Below are 25,368 nucleotides of genomic sequence, written 5' to 3' on the forward strand. Positions count from 1 at the left end.
TCACTAGGCACCATGGACCACCCGAGAGCCACTTCACAGTCAGGTGCTGCTGGCAATGCCACTTCCTTGGAGAATTTCCGTGCCACACAGGCGAGAGCCAGCCCTACAAGGCCAGGCAGGGCACACACTCTAGGACAGGTGGCATTATCCACCCTCCCCGCTACCAGAGTGCTTCCCTCAGTGTCTTCCATATTCCAGAAACCAAATTCACGCAGAGGGTGAGGCTCACAACCCAGTCAGTCCTGACCCTAAGAGACACACCCACGGGGGGAGGAGTCTAGGGCCAGCTGCAGGAACTCACAACTCAACATCCAAGGCAACTGTGGCACATCTCTAGCACTCACTCAAAGTTCAGGTAAGGCAAGCACCGAGCCACAGAGGGCCGAAAGCAGCTGAAGAAACCACGGCTCCAGCTAATTAATGTTCCCCAAAGGCGGGCAACACAGGCTCAAGCTTGCAAAGTCTGTATTCTTTATGGTTTTAGTTTTGTTTTGAGACAGGATCTCTGTATGCAGCCAAGCTAGACTTTTATTTTTGTTGTTGTTGTTGTTGTTGTTGTTTTAATTTTACTGTGCATGTATGATTGTTTTGGCTGCCTGTGTGGGTGTGGGTGTGGGTGTGAGTGAGTGTGTGCGTACCAATTGTGTGTCTCATGCTTGCAGTGGTCAGAAGACCTCAGATCCAGTTCGGATCCCCTGGAACAGTAGTGATAAATGCAGGTGAAGGAACTGAACTTAGGTCTTCTGCAAGAATCGCAAGTGCTTGTAACCACTGAGCCATCTCTACAGCTCCCTACAGTTGTTTTTGAGAGGAAGTCTTTCTGTGTGGCCCTGGCCATCCTGGAAGCAGCTATGTAGATCAGGCTGGCGTAGAACTCAGAGAGAGATCTGCCTGCCTCTGTCTCAGCCTGTGGCACTGCACATAAGGGAAAACATGGATGCTTATATAAAATCTTCTGACTTTAAAAATGAAAGCAAGTAATTTACATTTTTAAAAAAGCACAGCACACTGTAAACCACATCTCTGCTCTGAGCTAGGTTTAAGGATGGCCACACTGCCTTTATTCTAGCAACTGGTTGTTAGCAACTGTGGTTATATGGGAGGAGTTTCCTCTTAAGTGTCCTTCTGTCCCATCGCCTCTTAGAAAATCTGGCAGCTTGGGATAAAATTCAGCTTCAGATACCAACCCACCACTTTATCTCTGTCAATCTGTGGAACAGGTGCCACCAACCAGGTGGTGCCCTGTCTGAATCTGTCCATCAAAACCTCATGTGCCTTTTATGACCAGCCTTTCATACACAACACAAGCGGCAACCATACAGCCACAAACATACAGCCACAGGGCAGAGTCAAACAGTTGAGGCCATTTCCAAAGGAAGGCAAACTGTCTCAGCTGGGGCCCACCTTGTCAATTCCTCTCTACTCCATTGGGCACCTTGGCTGAGAAGCACATGTAGAAGGCCAGGGGGGGGGGGTGGGTATAAAAGGGAATGAGTGGTTTCTCATCCCACTCCTTAACAGATTTCCTGGAACTCCTAAGTCTGGGGGAGGCCCTTGCCATTCAGTCAATAGTAGAAAACCTGCCCTCACCAGATGCAGGCTCCATCCTGTCACCCAAACCGAAACACACTGAGGAGGTGTGATGGGATCTCTAGCGCCTGGGCCAGTCCGAGTCTGTCCCACCAGGGTCCTGCAAAGACATCTCCTACCCGTCATCCATTACTTTCTCTCAGTCCAGTTTTGCTCTGGCTGAGTTATAAATAGCCAAGACACATCTGAAGGGCTCTTTCGAGCCACAATTCCTCATTTGGTTTGGACGGGTGAGGCTGTTCCCATGGTCTGGGAACAGCCAGGCTTGGCATTCCCTAGGGCACAAGTGTGCCAGCTCAGTGCCCCTGCGCTACAGGTTCTTCTGTCTTCTACCCCGTGGGCTCTACGTGCACAGCATGCAGTGCCCAAATGGGTCAGACCAGCAGTCAGCACAATAGGGTCTTTCTGTGTCCCTACTGCCAACCCAAGAAAACTTGAGGTACCCTGAAGCCGTCTAATTTTAGGGTACCTTAACTTCCCCACACTCCTACTCATAGTACTCAGTACCCACTTCTTCCCTAAACCCTTGAACCTCACAGAACTGCTCCCCAAACATCCAAGGCTTAGACTACCCCACCCATTCCAACTGGTTGGAAATTCCAGTGAGTAACAAGAATGTCCCCTTCAGTGGACACAGAGGCTCCACTCACAGGCCCTCCGTCCTCCCTCTGGAGGGGAAGTGACTCACAAATCCCCAGGGTGCTCCCTCCCACTCCCTCTCAGATGTGCAAGAAGGCCCCAGACCTAGGTTTCCTCTCTGCTTTGACTGCTCCAGACCCTCCTCTCCAGAGAAACAGCCAATATGACCCTTGTCCTCTGATGTTCTCCAAGTCCTCAGGCCTCTGGGGCCACACCGTGGGTTTAGTTCCATCGTTCCTCCTGCCTCCTGTACACATGAGGTCAAGGCTCACGGTCCTATCCCGCAGCTCTATGCTCCCAACCTTCAGAGAACTGATCTCATCTCCCTCTCCTGCACTGTCACCTCTAGATCTGAGACCTGCACAGGCAGGGATCTCCTCACCTGAAGTCAAAGCAGCAACCCCCCTCAGCTCCTCAAATCCACACCAGTAAGCACCCCCTCTCCCCTACCCCCAGCTTCCCCTTCTGGCCTCGCCACTTCCATCAGTGGGCTGTCACCGTGTGGCTCTGTACCTACAACCCCACACATCCCTTATACCAAACTTCCTATGGCAATAGGTATCGGTCAAGACCGTTGACACCCGCTAGGTCCACATCTCAAAGCCTGCAGTGGGTTGTCTGTCTGTCTGCTTGCCTGTCTCTCTCTGTCTCTCTGTCTCTCTCTCTCTCTCTCTCTCTCTGTCTCTCTCTCTCTCTCTCTCTCACACACACACACACACACACACACACACACACACACACACACACGGAGGGATTTCCTCACATTCAAATCTCCATCCTTACTCCCTTATTAACTCAGTCAGCAAGCACTTATGAACTGCCTACTGTATACCAGGCACTGTGCTCACATTCAGAATGTAGTGGCAAATGGGGAACACTGCCCTTTGTGGAGCTGATGGTCTCAGGAGCAGATTGGTCATGTGACTGACTCCCAAGGCTGTGCCAAAGGAAAGGCAGGACTGACTGGGGAGGGGCACATTTTAGTTCTGTTGTTGAGGTACAGCTGCAGAAAGGGTGCCGTGGAAATGGCTCTTGTGATTCTGAATGTTCACACCCTCTGACTCAGCAGTCCACTCTAGGGAATTGAAAAGAACACCGCTAGAAGGACACAAAGATGTATGTACAAAAGTGTTCCGCGGAGTGAGAAGGCGGCAGACTGCTAAGAAGCCGAACGTCTGACAGCGTGCAGTGGGATCTGGTTGGTGGCACACCAGGAATTCTGGCACTAAGGCCAAGGCAGGAAGATTTCGAGTTCCAGGCCTGCCGGAGCTATACAGTGGCCAGACACAGACAGAAACACACACACACACACACACACACACACACACACACCCCAATCCCAAACCAATGCACAAAAAGTGGCTTGATTAGGATTAGAACTGTAACTCAGTGGCAAGGCTCTGGGTTCGATCCCCAGCATTGCCCCACCCCCCTAAATCCCACCTTAAAAAAAGAAGAAGAAAAGAAAGCAAGCAAGCAAGCAAGCGGCGGTGGGGTGGGGGGGGGGGGTGGGGTGGGGTGGGGGAGGGTGGGGGGGGGTGTTAAATGAATTCTGGTATATCCATAGAATGAAATACCACAAAAGGAATGCAGTAGATCTTAATTCTAGGTATACAAAGTTTTCACCAAGTAAAGTAACAAGCTACCTACCAATAGTGTGATCTCATTGTCTCCATATGGGAAAAACCAAAGAGAATTAAATAAACTCTCAATAGTGCTCTGTAGGATGTGAGCGTTCATGTACTAGATGATGTATTTCTGATCACTGAGAATTTTGAGTATGTAATCAGAGAAAATAAAGTTATAAAAAGAAATGTGGGGGCTGGGGTGTAGCTCAGTCACAGAGTGAGAGCTTGGCATTCTCAAGGCTGTATAACTGTGTCCCCCCGCCCCCCCCCACACACACACATATAGTGCTATGGCGGGAATTTAGAATGAATTGGAAGGGTGCACACAGGTACATCTAATGTAATAAATGAGAGGCCATGGGAGACTCCCTGAAGGAGGTGACATGAAAACCCAGCCCTAGCTGAGCATGGCAATATACACTTGAAATTCTAGCACTTAGGAGTCTAAGACAAAAGGGTTACAAGTTCAAAACCAAACTGGGCTACACAGAGAGACTCTGTCTCAAAGAAACAAGCTCAGTAGTAGAATGCTTCCTTCACACACAAGTCCTTACCGTCAGGCCTCAGAACACAGTAAACTAACAACAAATGGGCAGGCCACACTGATGGAGACGGAGAGAGTCAGGGTAGTCTTGTGGAGATAAATTCCAAGTGGGAGGTGGTGGTGAAGCGTCAGAGGCCAGCAAAGAATCAAGTGAGCAAATCTGACAGGGTGGAGGGCTTTGGATTTCACCATCCTAGCCACAGGGAAGGTGGGGAAGGATTCCAGGCCAGTCGCATGACCATTCTCTGGTGCATCTGACATCACATCACTCATCCTCAAACACTGCTCCTCTGACATCACATCACTCATTCTCAAACACTGCTCACTCTGTGCTCAACAGGAAACCACTAAGTCAGACCAAACAAGGGCAGCGGACCCATTGGCTCCTCACTGATGACTCAACCCATCTCACTGGGGCAATAACTCACAAAAGGGCTAGGCACATTCCCACCTCCAGGCCTTCGCCAGATGCAGTTTCCTTGGCCTGAAGATCTTCATCCAACTCACCTGGCAGAAGCTCAAGCCCCACCACCAGGCTGGGGAGCTTGGCAGGCCCCTGGGGCAGTGCCAATGCAGGCAGAGTCACTAGAGCCACAGAGAAAGAGCCAGACTCTCACCTCTCACACCCTTGCTCCTTCCTCTGCCTTCCCTTTCCATCACAGCAGACAACACTCAAAAGATCTCGATGAGTCTGGCATCACGGTTGTCAAGTTCCAGGGAGACAGAGACAGAAGAACTGCCAAAGGTTCAAGGCTAACCTGGGCTACAGTGTGATACTGTCTCCAAACAAAACTCATATAGAATTCAATAGCATAAAGCTATTGGGTATAAGCCATTGCTGATTATATGGTAAAACAAAGGAACAAAATCGGGGCTAGAGAGATGGCTCAATGGTTAAGAGAGCTTACTGCTCTCCTAGAGGACCTGGGTTCAGTTCCCAGCACTCCCATGGTGGCTTACAACTGTCTGTAACCCCAACTCCAAGGTATCCAACACTCTCTTTTGGCTTCTATGAGCTCCTGCACACTTGTGGTGCACTAAAATTCATGAAAACACACACACACACACACACACACACACACACACACACATACTTAATAATAAAAGTGTTTAATAAACACTCAGGAGATGTCTCAGTGAAGTAAGTGCTTGCTACATAACCTGATCACCTGATAGTGCAATTACCTGTAATCCCAGCATGTTCCTGTTACAGGGAATGTGAGGCTAAGATGGAAGTCTCCAGAAGCTTACAGACTAAGCTTGTCATACACAACAGAAAACAGTAAAAGAGATTTGCTTTTCAACAAGACAGAAGGCAAAGACTAACACCCAAAGCTGTTCTCTGACCACATACATGGTGGCATGCGCGCGCGCGCGCGCGCGTGTGTGTGTGTGTGTGTGTGTGTGTGTGTGTGTGTGTGTGTGTGTGTATAGAGAGAGAGAGACAGAGACAGAGAGACAGAGACAGAGAGACAGAGATAAAGAGGGAGGGAGGGAGGGAGGGAGGGAGGGAGGGAGGGAGGGAGGGAAAGAGAATAAACTCCATTGGATTCTGGATTTGAATTCTAGTTTTTGCCTCTTGCCAGTTCTGTAACACAGGGCAAAGCATTTAAATGTGCCTTGGTTTCCTCATCTATAAAATGGGAACAGCCTTGCTGTGCACAGGTAGTGTGTCTGACTCCACAGGATGGGATCGTTACTGCACCATCTCTAGGGCTGCCAGGAGACCTGGTGCACACAGGGCAGCATCTGAACCGTGCTAAGCACTTACAACACAATTCTCCCCTTCTTCCTTTGGCGGGTGTGTGTGGGAGGAACATGGGGTGGGAGTGTGGTGGGGAGGAGGCCCACCAGAGACTCACCTCCAACCTCTTCCTGGGACCCAATAACTCACCCACACCAGACCATTCTGTTTCTCAACCCTCTAGGGACTTTTCCACACTCGGTGGTTGTACAGCTTCCTTACCTCTACCTCCTCCATGACTCCATCCCTAAGAGCCCACCTAAGGTCACATGACTTTCTTTTGGGAATATTGTACATTTCTTTCTTTCTTTTTTCTTTTTTGTTTGTTTTTTGTTTCTGCTTTTCAGGACAGGGTTTCTCTGTGTAGCCTTGGCTATACTGGAACTTGCTCTGTAGACCAGGCTGGCCTCAAACTCATAGAAATCCACCTGCCTCTGCCTCTGCTTCCCATGTGCTGGGATTAAAGGTGTGCATTACCACCACCCGGCTTGTGGATACTGTGCATTTCTTACAGATGTTGCATGGATGGCCTTCGTATAGGGGGAATCTGGGAGCCTGGGATGTGGCTTGGTGATAGACCACCTGCTTAGCATATATACACAGCCCTGGGGTCTCCCAAGAATCAGATAAAAAGAGGGCTCAGGTTAGGACAATAGTTCCTATAGAACTCAATCAATGAGTGCTATCCTTATGCAAAAAGCACTCCAAAAGGGAGGGATCTCTTCTCTGCCTCAGTCACCAGCCTCTTCTGGGATCCTTCCAAGAACAGGAAGCTCATTACCTGTCCAAATGCTAGACAGCTGTTTCTTATCCTCCTCACCCCATCCCACCCAACCCCCGAGACAGGGTCTTACTAAGAAGCCCAGACCAACCTAGAACTTGCAATCCCCCTGCCTCAACCCCCTAAATGCTAAAATTACAGGCATTTACTCTGCCATGACTGGCTTGCTAGACAGTTAACAGCTGAACTCAAATCTTTTTTGTTTGTTTTTAGAGACAGGGTTTCTCTATGTAGTCCTGGCTGTCCTGAAACTCGCTCTGTAGACCAGGCTGGCCTTGAACTCACAGAGATCTGCCTGCATCTGCCTCTCAAATGCTGGGATTAAAGTGGTGTGTGCCACCACCACCCGGCCACTGAATTCAAATCATATTTCACAGTAATTACTCTTTCTGTCTTCCAAAGTAACACAAGACATATAGTTTTCATTCATTTTAGTGGAGTAATACGTTTACTTTTTTCAAACATCAGGTCTGTACGTGGCACAGGTCTGTAATCCCAGCACTCCAGAGGCAGAAGCCCAAAACAAAGTGGTATTTACATCCTAGATGGATTCAAATTCAACCAGCCCCCAGGACAGTTCACTGTGTAGCACAGCAGTTCACCTCATCACAACTGTTACTTGGTTCCTGCAGAAGCAGGAATGATAAATAAATGATTATTTATGCCCCATTTACAGTAGAGGGTAATGATGCTTGTTAAACTATCCAGTGTCACATGGCACGAGGTAAAATTCAGACAAGCACAGTGGCTCAAGCCTGTACTCCCAGCATGCAAGAGGCCCAGGCAGGATGACTGCAAATTCAAGACCAGCCTGGACTTTAGGATGAGACTGCCTCAAAAGAGGCAAAGCATACTAAAGGCTCGTGTCTGGGGAGGGGCAGAGGACAGCGGTTCCAGTGCCCTGTCATACCCTACATTACATAGCACCGTGCACCTGGGGCCCACATCTGTGATGGGACAGGAGTAAGGCCCACCCTCCAAGCCAGTGCAGAAGACCAGAGCTGTCCCGAGAGTACTATGGAGTACTAGGTGTGTGTCGTCTCCCTCTACTTCTTCCTGCCATTCAGGCAGTGGGTGAGGGTTGTGTGGACCACCTACCACACCGGCACATGACTCCTGGGCAGGTGAGTGAGGGCATCCTCTCTGGGAAGGGCAGAAAACTGCTCTGGCCTTGCTAGTACTTACCAGTGGAGAAACTCACTAACAACAGAAAATAGTATAGTAGAGACTGAGAGTCTGCTGGGTTCTCTGGGACCCTTCTGAGCCCCTGGGAGAACACAAAGAAGAGAGGCAGAGCCTCGGACCCCAGTAGCTCAGTGTCTTTTTAAGACACCATCTCCTTATTTAGTCTAGGCAAGCCTAGAACTCACTATGAGTCCAAGCTGGCCTCAAACTCAGAAATCCTCCTGCTTCAGTGTCCTCAGTGCTAGCTACAGAAATGGGCTACCATATCACGCTTGAGGACACTCTTGGTGCCTGTTACCACACTTGTTTCTTGGGCAATTTGACATCTGCTGGAATCATTATTTTCATCAGACACCAGAACAGGCAGAGAACTGTTCTCCTACCTGCAGTGCCTTGAGCACCTGTAGATGAGCATACCTTTATGGAATAACTATGACTTTGGGACTAGCCCTGAGCACCTGTAGATGAGCATACCTTTATGGAATAACTATGACTTTGGGACTAGCCTTGAACACCTGTAGATGAGCATACCTTTATGGAATAAATATGACTTTGGGACTAGCCTCGCTTGCAGGTAAGAAATACATTCATGAACTGTGGTCCCAGCAGGCTAGCAGGAGGTATGGGAGCCATAGGGGTGGCCAGGCCAGTCAGGTGCAGTCCATCAGGGAAGACACCAAGGAAGCTATTATGGAGTGTGAGAGGGAGGCCTGGCCTGGAGAGGATGAGTGGAGTCCACTAGTGAGTGGACAGTATCACAGCTAAGTACTTTATTTGCCTCCTTCCCAGCTTGGACAAGACACAAGCACCAGAGCCCCAGGTTATGTCATGGAACAGGAGCTCCATCAGCAGCTGGGAGTGGAAACAGCAAAGAACAGCGTCAATGCACAGGAGGGGACAGTTAACAACGTCCTCTCTGCAGCTGAGACACAAGATCCACTGAGTCTCCACCACCCCCAGATGAGGAACACAGAGGAATTCAGGCTCCAGAGGCACCATCTTTCCACATGGCCTCTGTTCGCTTAGGGATGACCCTCTCAGGCCCAAATCCCAAGCCCCAACCTGAGAGAGACGGGAGATTCTGCCTAGTTGATCCCCACTCCTCCTCCCACTTCCAGAACTACACAATTCAATCCCAAATACCAACCAGGAACCCAGAGGTGCCTGGGAGTTTGCAAGGGAGACCTAGGGAGTCCACAAAGGGGTGGCCAAGAATGATGCTCCTTATCTACAATGGCAGATGTAAGCCCCAAGATCTGTACATATCCCCAGCAGTAGGGGGCCAGCTGGGCTGTTAAGAGCTTCACCCAGAGTGAGCGGGGCGGTTGGTGGCAGCAGCACACGCCTTTCATCTTGGCACTCTAGAAGCAGAGGCAGGCAGATCTCTGTGAGTTCGAGGCCAGCCTGGTCTACAGAGTGAGATCCAGGAAAAGCTCAAAGCTACACAGAGAAACTCTGTCTGGAAAAAACAAAACAAACCAACAAAACAAAACAAAACAAAAAAAGAGCTTCACCCAGAAGGGTGATGGAGGGGCCTGGCAGCACTACTCAGGCTTAAGCTTCACAAGACCCCAAGTTGAAATGGAGCCCTGGTCCCATTGGATACACTAGTCTCCGGCAAATTATGTCAACGCCCTGAGTTTCAGTTTCCCCAACTATAAAATGAAAGCAGGGTATGTATCTTGCAGAGACATCATGGACTTTAAATGAAGCAACCTAGGTGAGAGGCTCAACCTTGTCTCTCAAAGTAGCTGATGGGAGGAAGAGAATGCAAGAGAAGACAGCGCTAACTGTGGTGGTTTGAAAGAAAACGGTCCCCAGAGGATCACAGGGAGTGGCACTATTAGGAGGTGTGGCCTTATTGGAGGACGTGTGCCATTGGGGTGGGCTTTGAGGTCTCAGATGCTCAAGCCACACCCAGTGTGGCAGTCTCTCCCGGCTGCCTGCCAATCCAGATGTAGAACTCTCAGCCCCTCTCTGGTACCATGTCTGTCTGCATGCTGCCATGCTTCCCGGCATGCCAACAATGGACTAAAGCTCTGAAACTACAAGACAAACCCAATAAAATGTTTTCCTTTCTGTGAGTGCTGTGGCCATAGTGTCTCTTCTCAGCCACAGAAACCCTCACTGAGACAGTAATGATGGTCACTTCACCTCACCTCTGCTTCTATCACAGGTTCCTCACACCAGCTAAGGTCTGCACCCATATGGACACTACGGATTCCGTGGCATTCTGGCCCTTAACCACACCTCATGGCAGGCTTATGACAGCTGTCAGGTCGCATGGGAAGATATTCTCAGTATCTTCTATTTACAGATGAATAAATGAACTCAGAGGGGGTGACAGGTCTTGGGTGATACACCTTCAAAGTAGCAGGAGACAGACAAAACCCAGACCTTTTCTCTGTCCTGGGGTTCCTTTGACTGCACCATCCAGAGAGGAGACAGGAATTGTGGTCTATGGGAACGAGGTTTTCTCTAAGATTGTGGTTCTGGGACAGGAAGTTGAGTGGGAAACGACAGGAAGTTGGTCGTTTCCCTACCTCCCCAAGTGAATTGAGCCTCCAGCAACTGGTCACCCCCGGCCCTGGGCCAGGGTACCCTGCCTAGCCTAGGTTTAGCAAAGGCCTGCAGGGCAGGGTTTTGTCACCTCTGGGGCACAAGCCAAGATGAAAATATCATAACAAGATATGCTAGGGAGTGAGGAGACCATGTCTTAGCTGAGGCTATCACACTTGTGGGGACAGACTCAGAAGGGAGGTGGCCTGCAAACGCAGCGTCGTTTCCCAGCATGTATTTACCAGATTGAGTCCTTGCAATGCCTCTGGTCCTGGCTCTCTAAAAACCAATGACAAAAGTCTTGTGGGTTTGTTTGTTTGGAGACAGGGGAGAGGGGGGCCTCATGTAGCCCAGTCTGGCCTAGAAGCCACTGTTCTTCTGCCTTTGCCTTCTGAGTGCTGAAACTGAATGTATTCAATGCAATAAGGCTCCCTGTGAGCAACCCCCAACCATTCCTCACACTTCCTTCAGAAGAGCCAATGCTATTCAGATGTGAGGACACGGGGCTCCGGGGTATTATGACCCTTGTTCAGTGTCCTACAGTCAGAAAGATTTTCATTGTCCAAAGCTTACGTTATTTCGAGGTTCTAGGTTACTGGCACAAAACAATGACAGTTTACTCTATGTGTCAACCTGACTGGGTCATAGGGTGTCTAAACATTATCCTGGGTGTCTGTGGGATGATGGTTCCCAATGAGATTAACATCTGAATCTACAGACTGAGCAAAGCAGATGCCCTCCCCAAGGTGAGCTGGCCTTGCCTCATCCAGTCAATTGACAACTGAGATCAAAAAGGCCAAGAAAGAGGGGTTCCTCCCAGCCAGCATGCAGGACCCAGGCCCAGGAGGCCCAGGCGTAAGGATTAGGAGTGTCAGGCCAGTCAGGACTACAAAGTACATTTCAAGACAGCCTCAGAAACATGGAGATCAGGTCTCAAACAAAGACAGAGGGGCTCCACCCGGATGGCTGCTAATGCTGGGACACTGGTCTTTTCCAGCCTTGGACTCAGACTGAACACTGGGTGTCCTTGAGCTTGAGCCTACTTGTTTTTCATCTAGAATCTTTTACTTTGGCTCACCTGATTCTCGGACCTTTGGACTTGGACTAGAACTACACATTGGCTCTCCTGAACCCCCCAGCATCCACTGTAGAGGGTAGGATTTCTTAGCCTCCATACCCACAAGTCAGTTCCTTCTATCAAATCTCTCTCTATACAAACTTCACACACACACACACACACACACACACTTGGGTATGTTTTTCTAACATATAAACCAAATTTTAACCTCCCAGGTACAGCTTGGCTGCATGTTTGGGTGTGGAAAGTTCAGCTGCCAGGCTGTGCCAAAGGCTAGATATCTGAATATCTAGAACAATTGTCTGATTTGGTCCAAAAATCCCCTCTGTTCCCAAGTTCCTAACAGGAAGCCTGGCAGGGGAGGAGACCGCCTGCCCAAATGAGCACAGCCAAGCGCAGAAAACACACACACACACACACACACACACACACACACACACACACTTTAAAAAAAACAAAAACAAATCCAAGTACTGGGAAAGGGGGTTTGCACCTTCCAGGCACCCTATTGCAAATGGCAATACTTACATGGTCCACTAGGTGGGGCCAGTAGTGCAATAGAAAGAGAGAAAAGCTGCTAGCTCCAGGCAGGCAGGGGTAGAGCAGGGGTAGCTGGGGCAGGCAGGCAGAAGTGAGTAGAGCAGCTTGCAGCTGGAATTGTCCCAGCCATTCCCAACTGGCATCAATGATCCCCTACCTATCCATGGTGTGAAAACCGGTACGGAGGTCCCCAAGTACTTCATATGACTGTTCTCTCTGTAAAATTTAACATTTCAAGATCTTCCACTTCTGAGTTATTCCCCTCTGACCACCGAAAACAATGGGAACAAAGTGAAGCTGCTACCCAAAACCGAGAACACCAGGACCGCATGGTCCTGCTATGCATAAAGCATGGGTAGGACTTTTCACCAGGAAATCCAAATATCCATGGGTGAATGCTCCTACAATGTAGTCATAAGGAAGGAGAGGAAGGGAGACAAGTAAGGAGAATGCACAGACCAGGCCCTCCACGGAGATTACATAGGAGCATCATCCTGCAGCTGCTTACAGTGGGATATGGGCTAAGTCCCTAGGGGTGAGCTGAACCCCACTGACCCACAACCAGAAGGCAGAGATGGGGGAGCCAGAGTTCTCTCTTCCTTCTTTCTCCTGGTTGGCCTGAGTCCAGGTCCCAGAACAGCCTCTCTTCCATTGGTTCAAACACTCTGCCTCTACATGGCCAAAATGGCTGTCTTTAATCCACTACCCCTCCTTGGGGTCACAACATCCCAAGAATGCTGGCTGTGGGGAACCTGAAGCAGGCCAACATACACATCCATCCCCTCCACCTTTTACCTGCCCCCCACCATCCCTTCCCAAACTTGCACCACCTGGCAGCCGCTGAGCTCTGCCTAGGCCTTTGTTGCTATGACAACAATGTGGCTTCCCCCAAGTGGGATGCTGGTTGCCAAGGCCCTTGTTGCCAAAGGCTATAACAGCCACCCCAGTATGTGAAGAGGGGGTGAGAGCCTGCAGAGGGTGGGAAGGAGCAGGGTTCTTCCAAATGGTAGAGTCCAGGCAGCCTCCAGGTGGAGTGGGGGTGTTGGGCATTAGAGAAGGGAAATGCATTTGCAGAGCACTGCTGAAGCTCCCTGGGGGCTTCAGAGAGGAAAGAGAACCCCACAAAAGATACCTGGACAAGTTGGACCAAACGAACCTGTGAAACTGAGCCCCCTCCACCAAAACAAATGGCTATGGTTCTTTTCCCCAACTCTAGAGAAAGGAATCTCTCTGCCTGGCTTGCTCATGTATTTCAGATGCGTATACCCATGAGCTGGGCCCAGTGTCCGTCCCTGTCACCAGGAACTGCATTAATTGTAAGTACTACAATCCTCCACACATTCCTATCTCCCTGCCCTGTCAAAGCATACTTAATCTTCCTTACAGAAGGTTTCTGAGGGGGGAGTCCCTGCCTCCTCTGGATGGAGGGAACTTAGGCACCCCAGGCGTATTCCTTTCCTGGGGAACAGAACAGCGCTGGAGGCCCGCAGTCCTGGGGAACACTACAGAAGCATTATGTTTTACCCCACGGGAGGCTTGAGACCAGTCCTGGCTCTGTAGGACACTCGTTGTCCACAGGCCACTGTGCACCCAGCCAGATACAGAGAGAGAAGCCTGGTCCTTCCAGAGCCCCCTCCCTCCCCATCCTGGTGAGAGACGAAGAGATAGTTGAAGGGGAATGAGGATGCTCAGGAAGCAGCAGAACCAACAGCTGGCAGAGCAGGGAAAGGGATACCAGAAGAGGAGCTAGATGACAGGGCATGGGGGGTCCTGGCCAGCCCTCCCCTACCCCCGCTGCCAACACTGTCCTAAGCAGCCCCTGGCCCACTTTCCCCACAAGTTGTCCTATCTCCCCTCCCCAGAAGAGGAAACAGGAGTACCTACCCCAGGTGCCAACCCCTCAGGGGGGGTGGGTGAGATGCTGTCCCCACCACCCTGGCTGCGGGCGCTGAGCTGGGGCGACATGGTGGGTGACTCGTCGATGTATGGCATGGTCTCCGAGCCCTCGGGGGGCCCCTTCTGCTCCTCATGCCCCTCTGCGTCGTAGTCCTCGGCACCGTAGCTGAAGTCTGAGACAAGGAACAAGAAAGGCCACTGAGAGTCTTCCACCAGAGCCGCCAGGGACTGGTAGCGCAGTGGGCGCCGGCGTCGGCCCCCAGCTGCCATGGTCCCTGCTGCACCATGCACCCTGGGCCGGAGCAGGGGCTGCACGGCCAGGCCTGGGGAGGAGGGTGGGAGCTCCACAGGTACAGGCTCTGCCGAGTCCGTCAGAGGCTGCTGGGAGTCGCGGAGGAGCGGCTCTGCTGTCGCCACCAGCCTAATAGCATGTCAGCTGCGTATGTGGAGCTGTGTTTCCTTTGCCTCCTGCCTAATTCCACGTCTAAAAATTAACAGTGGGAGAAGGAGGCAGGACGACTCCAACTCTTCTCTCTGAGTCACCATTTTGCTTTTTATAGGGAATAAGGAGGTGGGGGCGGGCCAAGCGATGTCACTTCCTCGGTCCCTCCTCCCCGGGTACCATTGTACAACTGAGCTCAATCCCTGGGGGGTGAGCAGGGCAGCTTTGGGGTAGGGAGGGCCCAGAAAGTGTGCCCCAGGAGGCCCTCAGTCCTTTGAATGAGGCACTGCACGCAGGACAGAGCCCAAGGAAGGCAGGCGTGGGAGAGAGGGTTGTGCCCAGGCCTGGCAGGGACTGGGTGAGCAGCAGTCTCCTCAAAAGCCAGCACTTATGTCTATAATTCCAACAGTTTCCTTCAGAGCAGGAGGGAGGGAAGGTGGCGGCAAGTAGAGCTGTATTAACCCCTCAGTGCTCCTGTGGGGTGGGGGGCGGCAGGGTAGACCACCAGGGTAGTACCTCTGGGCTTTGCACAAGAGCCACAGCATAGCCTCACGAAGACCCCTGCGACGTTCCCAGCCAGCCACTGGCCAGTGAGTTGGGTGTTGTTTCCAACATTCCAGTCCACTGTCAGGATATCTCAAAGTACAGTGGGGCTGCTGCAAGCAAGGTGTAAGGTCTCCTCCCACTTGAACCCTGGTTCAGGGTCATCAGTGAGGAGGGGTCAAGAGTACAGCCTCTGAAAGACCAGAGGAGCTGGTACCACGTCCCACAGAGGAGAGCAAACAGAGAGCCGTGGAGCCACTGGTGGTAGTCAGTGCCCTGCACACTGGGCCTGCTGAAAACACAGGGATTTGTCATATGGTTCCTAAACCTTGGCAGAGGCCTGGGTTTGGGGACTGTGACCAGTATGTCAGCGGAGCCTGGCTGGGCCTGTCCCATTATCTGCTCAGACATCACTTCCTCCAGGATGTTCTCCCTGGAAACCCAGTTTACAGTACCCACAGCACACGGCCTCCTCGAAGCCTCAGGGGCAGGAACTGAGTGTCTCAGCTGGGGCTGGGTGCCCGGCACCCACAAAATGACACACAGCGGGCTCTTGGAAAGTGTTGAGTAGCAGAATGAACAAGTGGAAGGCATACCATCCATCGCAGGCCCGAGGTCTAAGCCAGGCAGGCCCATGAGTCAAACTCTCTGTGGAGGCCCAGGCTCCTCCTCCGCTGTCATTACACACCAACCCACAGGCAGCCAGCAGCCTGAGAATGGTGTCACCAGGTCACTGGGGCGCCAGGCCATGGCTACACTCAGTCCAATCTGGCTGCTGGCATTCGATAGCTTCCCCTGGGCTCTCTGCACCTGCTCCTGCCGACTTCCTCTCCCAGGGCTCAGCAGATGCCCAGCAAGCTGTCTGGGTACATAGGCTATATTTCCTAGGTCAGGCATGTACACAAAAACCCACAGACCTCTTTACTCCTCCAGGGGCTCTGGGTCTCCCTGGTCGTGCTGGAGCTAAGAGTACAGGTGAATGAACTATGGTGGGCCCTGGCCTAGCCAAGAGCTAGCCTGACCTATATCGGTCATCACGGGACAGAAGGTATTACCCGAGGGTAGAGTTCACCAATAGGCCAAAAGAGACTATGCCCTGGTTCCCTTCTAATACAATACCCGGCATCTCCCAGGAGAAAGGAAGGTGTCTGTCACAACTCCTGCTCGGTCTAACCACCTCACAGCAGTTCTCACAGAAGAGGCCACTAAGCCTCAGACATCTGCCTAAGATCAAGGAAAGGGTATCAACCTGGGTCTGTCTGAGTCTTCAAGGGCTATCTTTATCCCATTTGAATTTCACTGCAAAGAAATCCCAGCACCTGCCTTTGGCCCTCCACATGGGACAGCGTGGGAGCCCATAGGTTGACCAATGAGGGAAGTACAGGGTGCAGACATGGAGACCGCCAGTGTCCTCTACAAGCATTTGTTCCTTCCTTGTTCATGCCTTTCATAAAATACTGGGAGTATGGAACACTTCTATTAGGAAAAGGGCTACATAAAGGATGGAGAATTGGGGGGTGTGGAGGCTAGGGGGCGGGAGGAGGGGGTAGAGGGGATTTGACAAAAAAAAAAAAGAAAAGAATAAAATAAAAAAGGATGGAGAAACCAACTTTCTAGGAAAGTAGGGCTGGGAAAAAAACAAAACAAAACAAAACAAAACCAGCACACACCGGCTTCAGTCTCTGAAGGCCAGAGGTGAGAAGAACACTAAGCGGATGTGGCCTGGCCACCAGTCTCAAAAGAAAGCTGCTGGTCTCAATGAAGTCGCTGACAGTCAGCTCTGCTTCCCCTCTTGGTGGCGAAAACCCCACTGTATTTTGGGTGGCACTATGCTCAGTGGCTAGTAGAGGGACCACATTTCTTAGTATGTGATTAAGTCTTTACTAATGAACAAGTGGAACAGCTGGGCGTGGTAGCCTAGACCTGTAACCCCAGCACTTGGGAGGCCAGGGCAGGAGGATTATTACAAGTTCAAGGCCAGCCTGGAATATATAGCAAGACCCTGTCTCAAGGTGGACATGGGTAGAGACTTTGAAGATGGCTGCTAAAAGTACAGCCTTCCCTCCCCAGGTTGCTTCTGGTCATGGAGGCTGGAGAGATGGCTCAGTTGGTCAAGTGCCTGCCATACAAGCATGAAGACAATTACCAGGGATGGTGGCATATGCCTGTGACCCCAGCACTCATGGATCAGGAGTACATGGAGACAGGAGGATCCCCGAGGCTCACTGACCAGCAAATCTAACCAAACTGATGAGTTTCAGGTTCAGTGAAAGACCATGTCTCAGAAAATTAGAGGTGAAGCTGGAGAGATGTCTCAGTGGTTAAAAGTATACACCTGCTCTCCTAGAGGACTCAAGTTCGGGTTCCAGCAGCCATGTCAGGCAGCTCACAACCAGCTCCAGAGGGTCTGATGCCACTTTCTGGCATGCATGCACACACACACACACACACACACACACACACACACACACACACACACGCTCACAAAACAAGGTTACAACATACCACACACATATAATTTAATAATTATGATGATGATAACAGTAAGAAGTAGGACACTGGGCCTGCCCTCATGGTTCTTCCTTTGTCGCCGGTTTGTATGGCTGGGGCCGCAGCAGCCATATTCAACCATGAGATGCCTTTGAAGACAGACGGTAGAATTGAAGATGACCAGACAGAAGACTGAGTCTGAATCACTGACGGGATGAGAGCCTCCTCTGACTCTGGAATGATCTACCCCTAGACTTCTTTTATAAAAGAGAAACCAAGACGCGAGGAGGTTTAGGAGTGGGGACAGAAAGAGAAGTCCAGGCTATGCGGACCACTACTGAATTTAGTTGTCTCCGACTACCTTCACTGATCTTGATCTCCTTGGTGGAATCTTTCAACATCCATCTCTTAAAAACTGCGCTGGGCACAGATTCCTAAAATAGACTACCACCAGGCAACAAAAAGCAAGTGCATTAGTAGTTCTAGAACATACCATGCTAAGTGAGAGAAGCTAGATACAAACGCACAGCCTGAATGCTTCTGCTTGTATAATGTTCTAGAACAGACAAAGCTGACCAATGTTCGGCAACACTAACCATAAAAGCACTGGCGGCCTCTGGGAATGGGGTGTGGACAGGAGCTGATGGCAGTGGGCACAAGGAACTTCCTGGGCCAATGGGATCTGAGGTACAGAGAGACACCCAGTCACTAGAATTTACCAAATCTTAGTACGGTTAATATTCATGCAGTTCACTAAGTACTGAACGCTTGGTTAATGATCTGCCAGCCTGAAGGAGTCATTTGCAATTCTGAGATACATAAAATGTAAGAGAGGATGGGATGGGGAGATGGACAGATATGAAAGGGAGCAGCCACGGGAAAAGTGGTAATTACTGACTCTAGCTGGCAGTAAACGGGCTGTTCAGTGTGCAATATTCTCAACTCTTCTCCATGTCTGGAAGTTCTCATAATCAAATGATGGGGCGGGGACAGTGCCCTCCAGACTGTTACCACCCTTTCCTTTGCGTCCTCCCCCCCCCCCTTTTTTTTAAACACTCCATGGAGAGGTCTGGGCTGCACAGCCACCTCTGATTATTTCCTGGACATGCATCTTTCAGTCCCCAACTTTTACCTGAGGTTAGTTCAGCTGATGATGGGAGACCTCCAAGTCTCTCCAGCCCCCTCCTGCCCATTGTGCATGGATCTCCCAAATACCCACTCTTGCCAATTTTCTCCCCACAGCAGCCCAGCTCCAACCCAATCACACCTCATGCCACAGTCCTCCGTTAACTCCAACGGTTCAAACATCCTAAACTTAGCAGCCAAAGACTCCTCGCAATGCACACCTGCCTCCACTATACAGGATCATCTCCTACTGCCCTGTAGCATCAGATCATTTCCGGGTTCCTACATTTGTTTGAATATATAAGCCAAAGAGTCTAGTCTTAAACCCTGGTACCTGTAAATATTGCCTTATTTGAAAGAAAAGATACTTGAAGACATCACCAAATTGAAGACCTCAAACTAAAATCATCTTGGATGAACCCCCTATAGGTGTTAAATCCCCTGAAGTCCCTAAGAGACAGAAGGGGAGGACAAAGACAGAAAAGGCCCCGTGAACACTAGCTGAGAGAAGCAAGAATTTGACTCTTGAAGCCTTGAAGGAAGGGCTTCCCAACAGGCCTTGGTCTGGGGCCTATAATGTGCACAGTGTGAGATAACTTTCTGTGGCTTCAAGCCACCATTTTCTTGTGATAATGTGTATAGCAAGGAAAACATTCCATGACCACCCATCCCCTGCCCCACCCCTAGACCACTGCACTTGCCCAGCCCTTTGCCCATCAATGGGAGCCTTTCTTGCCCTCAAAGCCAAGTAGCTGCACCCTCTCCTATGAACTTCCCCGTGTTCCTCACACGATACCTGGATAGATAAAGCACTTTCACAAGCAGATGAGAAAAGGGTAATTATGTCATATTCTAATGAGCAAAGGAAAGGAGAAGAAAACTTAAAATAGAACGGCAAATGGCCAGAGATATTCTTTTTAAAGGTTAACCTCACTGCAATCAAAGAAAATGCAACCTACTTTTCCTTCCCCTTTGGTGTAATTTTCCTATCAAATTAACAAGAACTTAAAAATAATGATAGGCCTCTTGTCTAAGATGTGTGAGGCCCTGAGGGTGAAGGCCAGCACCACAAAATAATAGTAGTAATTAATAAAGCCCAAAGCTGTAAAGGAATACACTCTCAGAGCTCCTGGAAGGTATATTTAACTGCTACAACTTTGCTCAGTTTATCTGGTAAATGGCACACAAAGATTTAGTAGTCAGCACAGCCGTGAACCCAAAATAATTCAAAACTGTGCCCTAAGATAAGAATATGTAATTAATTAAAATACTCATAAAATATACTTGCATGGGGGCTGTGCAGAGTTGGCTCAGTGGTTAAGAGTGCGGACTGCTCTTCCGGAGGACCTGGGTTTGAGTCCCGGCAACCACAAGGTAACTCACAACCACCAGTCCAGTTCCAGGAATCTGACACCCTCTTCTGGCCATGCACAGACACACATATAGGCAAGCATCCATACAAGGCCAAGTGTGGTGACAGGCACATGCCTTTAATCTCAGCACTTGGGAGGTGGATCTTTGTTGAGTTTGAGGCCAGCCTGGTCTATACAGTGAATTCTGGGTCAGCCAAAGCAAATAATGAGGCCCTGTTTCAAAAAGCACATAAACATAAAAACCCTAAAACAAACAAACAAAAAACATCCATACCCATACAAGTAAAATTTTAAAAGAATTTTAAATAGACTTACAGGGCTGTTTATGATTGCAAAAATATATTTAAAACCATCTGAATGACTACGTATAGGGAATTGGCTGAGTAAATTATGGTATGTCTTCAAGACAGACTAATATACAACCACTTAACACTGTGTGGGGGACATCTGTCGTCATGTAATTGAAAAAAGTAACAGTCGCATGGTAGTATGTCTGAAAAGAAACCAGGGAGGTCTGGATGTACACAGAAGCTGGGCAGACTACAGATAACATGAGTATAAAAACTGGGGGTGGTGGCTCGCATCTATAAGACTACAGCACTTAGGAGGCTGGGGCAGGAAAATCATGAGTTCAACATCAGCCCGGGCTAAACAGCAAGACCCTGGGCCCCACCTCACCCCCCTCAAAGAACCAAACAAAAGCAAACTGAAAGGAAAAAAACCATTGAGCATTCAGAGTCTGGAAAGCTGGAAGGAAGGAATCTGTGGTCTCCTGCTCCCAGGACGTTTGTTTTCTACCCCCTCCTCTTCCCTGCTTGGTTTTACACCAAGCAGAAATGGACCTCGTCCTCGGAAAGACGCCATGAGCTACCGAGCCAACCAGAATCAGTCAGTCCACCTCACTTGTTACTAAGTAAGAAACAAAAGCCCTAGTGTATCAGGGTTTCTGTCACATAAAATGAACGTGTTTCTAAGGGACACCTTACCTCCCAGCAAGGGAAGACAGTCTGGCATGCTATAAAATTTCCTGGGCATGGTGAAGGAGAGAAGAGGGGAGAGAGGATCAAATACTCAAGGAATGATCATTTCCTAAGAGCAAGGGATGGAGAGGACAGACTCAAATTCGCTCCATTTTCTGACACTTGTCAACCTCCCTGTGCCTAGCGCCAGGTAGCCACTTCCCAACGACACCGGCTGGTGAATGCAAAGTGGGACAGTTGGGGACTCACTGGAAGGTAGTGTGCAGCACTTAGCACACAGGAAGCAACCACTACATCTCAGCTGCTGTTGTTAGTATTATTAATCGACTCTGAACGATGTGTGGTTGCTTGCCAGGTGGGTGGGGGCCGGGAGCAGAGTTCTGGGCAAGGAGGCGGCTTGGCAATAGCACAAGTACGAAACAGCAGGGCCCCTTAAGGGGATATAAATAGCCACCATTGCTGGGACACTGAGTGAGCAAGGGGGTGAGGAGAATGGTACAACAGAAGGGGGTACAGACTAGATCCTGAGTCAAGCCTGGAGGCTGGGCAGGATTCAGGGCTCTGCTGAGACAGCCCACTAGGCCAGGGACCCCAGCTACGGAGTCACAGAACACAGCTACCTCTCAGCAGTTCCTCCTGACACACGCTCCTGTGTGGAGTCTCTATGCAGACATAATCCTGTGTCACCCAGAGAAGACATCACCTGTGAATACCCTATTTTCAGTCTGTAATGAAGCCAGTACACTTGAGAGATGCCAGATGGCAGGCCCTCAAACACAGACAACCAAGAGAACTAGCCAGTGAGAGGTAAGTTCAACCCAAGTGGCTAGACCTCATTCCTACCGCTTCAAGTGCCCAACGTGGGGAGATCACCATTTACAATCTTGCCTTGAGACTGTCCTGAACCAAGGACCAACAGGTCTGGCTAGACAGACACATTGGGGGCTTCCAGCTTCAGACACTGACAAAAGGTATAGAGACCTTTCTTCCTCTTCTGGGGACTCTAAGAACCTACAGGTACAGGATATAATCATTCCAGGTGTGGAATGGTCCTGACATCCAAGCAGGGGTGACATCACGGCTAACTGTAAGTAATAAAAGCAATGAATTTATTTTCTACTTGGGAACCAATGTGGGGCAGCTGGCTGGGGGGCAGGGAAGAAGCATGGAGGGAAGCCCAAGCCTAACCTTGGGTCCTACCAAAGCAACATCAGGACAGTCTTCAGAGACCTGTCCTGCCCCAGGAGCCCCTATGACCAATGCTTATATGCCATGGTTCACAACTGTGCGTCACTGGACGTCTACCTTCATTTCACCAGCAACGGCTCATCTGACAGACCCTATGTGGGACAAAACCAGCCAGACAGGAAGTACACGCATAGGACTCTGCTGCCTGGAGTTTAAGAACAAAGGAAACCCAGGGCTGGAGGCAGGAAGTGTGCTGACTGGGAGAGGTATGAGAGAACTTCCATGGGTGATGGGCACCTTCCCCATCTCGATCCACATGTCGCTTATATAAAGAGACGTGCAAACATGTTCACTCAGCTGGATACCTAGGATGTGGTGAACTTTAAAAGTGTGGTTTTCTTGTTTGGTTGGGTAGCTGGCTTGGTTTTTGTTTGCCTGTTTGAGACAAGGCCTTGCTATGTGCTAGCCTTTAACTCACTTTGTCTCTCAGGCTGTTTCTGAACTCACAGGGATCCTCTTGCCTCATCCTCCTGAGTGCTGGGGTTATGGATGTACACCACCACACCTGACACACAACAGGTTTAAGGAGAGTTTGGCAGTGTGGCACACAATCTGTGATCTTAGCACACAGTGGAGGATCACTGAGAGTTCGGGGCCTGCTTGGGTTACACAAACCTGTCTCAGGAAAGGGGAAAAGTTATAGGAATTTAAGAATCACATGAGTTGTACTATTTCCATTTATAATTGAGGCAATGATGGCATAGACAGTTTAATTACTTGACCAAGGTTGAGAGTCTAGGTAGAAAAGCAGACTGAGATGGTAATTTCATGCTGGGACCAATGCTATTCCATCGTGTAATCTGGACCTACAACCAAAGACACGGAAATACAGTGCAGGAGTCTTCTCTCAAGGATGCCCGTGAATAAAAGAAACAACCCGTGTTGAGAAGGAATGGAGGAAGAGGTTCCCATGCTGAGAGGAGGGACAGCACCCAGAAGCACTCACGTGACTGAAGCTGCAGTCCAGGGAGATCAGGCTGTGGGGGGAACCAGCACGTTACCCTCCAGAGTCAATTCCAGTCAGGAACAGGAAACCCCTAAAGCCCAAAGAGAATGAAGCCACTCAAGACAGAGGGGCCGATCTGGAGTGGAGCCAAGGGGGGTGCCAATAGCCAGGGAACCAGACTGGATGTGGAAGACAGCGAACAAGGGACTGCCAAGGAAGGGGGCCCTCTGGGCTTGAATGACCAAAGGTGCCAGAGATAGAAAGGGGGACAAGGCTCCTGGGCACAGACCCTGGGTTCAGGTGCAGCAGGTGCAGACTGAGAGCAGGCAGGGTCCTGTCTGCAGAGCTCCGACCGACAGCTGTTACAGAGATGCAGAACCAGATGCTGGGTCACAGAACCAACTAGATGATGCTCAGCTACTATTTCCTGGTGTACCACAAGAGCCAGATCATGCTCTTTGGGATGACGGCAGTAGGATGGTACATCAGGCGTGGATCTGACATTAAAGACACAAAGACAGGGTCCTGGTCTCTTATTGCATTAACTACAACAGCTGTAACAATCGGCCTCAGTGTCCAAAGTCAAGATGGAGACCAGGCTGAAACAAAAATGTACCACGGCCCACGATCAGTCCTCACGTCTGACCCATGCTCTGGGAAGGAGGTACTTAGATCTGAGCACGGTCAGAGCTCAGGCCTCTCTTAACTCAGCACCACTCAGGGTGGTGGATCGATCACTCCTCCTTCCTTTTGGCTTCCAGGAATTGTTCTACAGGTGTTTACTCTTCCTTGTCCAACACTTATCTCAGCACAGGGTCTGAGTGCTCCTGCCTCCTCGGCCCAGGACTTGAGAACTTGGAAACTGAAGACTTCTTCCCAACTCGTCTCTCCCTCATCCAGTCTCCTCCTCGGAAACACCTTCTACATGCTGACAATGCTCCGATATATATATTCAGCCCACGTCTCCCTCCTTTACTCAGACTGCCTGTCTGTTCAAGTTCAATGTCTAAGGCATTCCAGTGTAAAACATCTAACCAAAGCACCACACAGCTGCAGTATCACAGCTTCCCCCACTCGGCTAGAGGTACATCCTCTTGACAGTCATTCAGGCTCTCTTACACCCACATCCATCCCATCAGAAATTCCTGTGAGCTCCACCTGTGGAGCAGAGGCACCGCTCAGCACCACTCCCACCACCTGGGCTGAGTGACACATATTCTCAGAGAAAGCCCTTCTGGATAGTCTCTCTGCTCTCGCCCCCACCCCCTACAGGAAATCCCACCTGTTTTCTGTTTTGCTTAGTGCTGAGGATTAAACCCAGGGCCTTATGCATGCTAGTTGGGTGCTCTGTCTGCCGAAGAGCTACAAAATGGGCCATCCCCACCTGGTCCCCGCGAAGTATTCTTGTCTTGTATTGTGACAGGGTCTCACACTACATCCCAGGCTGGCCTAGACTCTCGGCAAAGCTACCCTACCTCAGCCTCCTAAGTGCTAGAATTACAGGTGTGAGCCACCCCACCCGTACGTCACCAACTTTTCAAAGTGGACTCCAGGTGGCACCTCAGAACTTTCATTTATCTCATGGCCAACTCCCCACCTCTTACAAACCTTTCTTGGGCCAGCTCCACCCTGGATGCCATTTAAAATCACAAGCAGTAAGCATCTCCATGTAGCTGGTGGCTCTTACTCCATCTTCTAACACACGAGGTCATTTCTTCTGAGGTCCTTACTATTTATTCCCTGTCTCCTCATGATGAGGACGTAAAGTCCTGAAGGATGTGGATTCTTACACATTTCATGCCCTGTTGGATCCCCGGTGTTTATAATAATATACCACAACACATGTTGATCCCACGAATAAAAGAATGATCAAAAAGAGTGAGACCCCCTCATATGAGCACTGTGTGGTGAAAGAGCTGACCTTCCTGTTACTGCTAGTCTGTTCAGATATAGGAGACCATGTTAGCACCAAGGACATCTTGGGAACAGGTGCCAGGAGCCTGCAGGTCAGGGAAGGAGGGCAGAAAGCAGCTGGGA

The 25,368-nt window shown here is 50.1% G+C and overlaps 1 protein-coding gene across 2 annotated transcripts in view; it reads right to left on the minus strand.

Annotated features, from left to right (window-relative positions):
• The window catches only part of Abr (ABR activator of RhoGEF and GTPase), a 147,549-nt gene that overhangs the window by 82,828 nt on the left and 39,353 nt on the right, over positions 1-25,368 (minus strand). Inside the window, exon 2 of one of the 2 annotated variants that reach the window (XM_036195785.1) lies at positions 14,173-14,357. In XM_036195785.1, the coding sequence (XP_036051678.1) occupies positions 14,173-14,357 (185 nt within the window). Of the gene's footprint in view, positions 1-14,172; positions 14,712-25,368 lie in introns of those variants that run through there. The other variant, XM_036195784.1, reaches the window with a different exon arrangement.

Source organism: Onychomys torridus, chromosome 8 (genome assembly GCF_903995425.1).
Source record: "Onychomys torridus chromosome 8, mOncTor1.1, whole genome shotgun sequence".
Taxonomy (NCBI): Eukaryota; Metazoa; Chordata; class Mammalia; order Rodentia; family Cricetidae; genus Onychomys; species Onychomys torridus.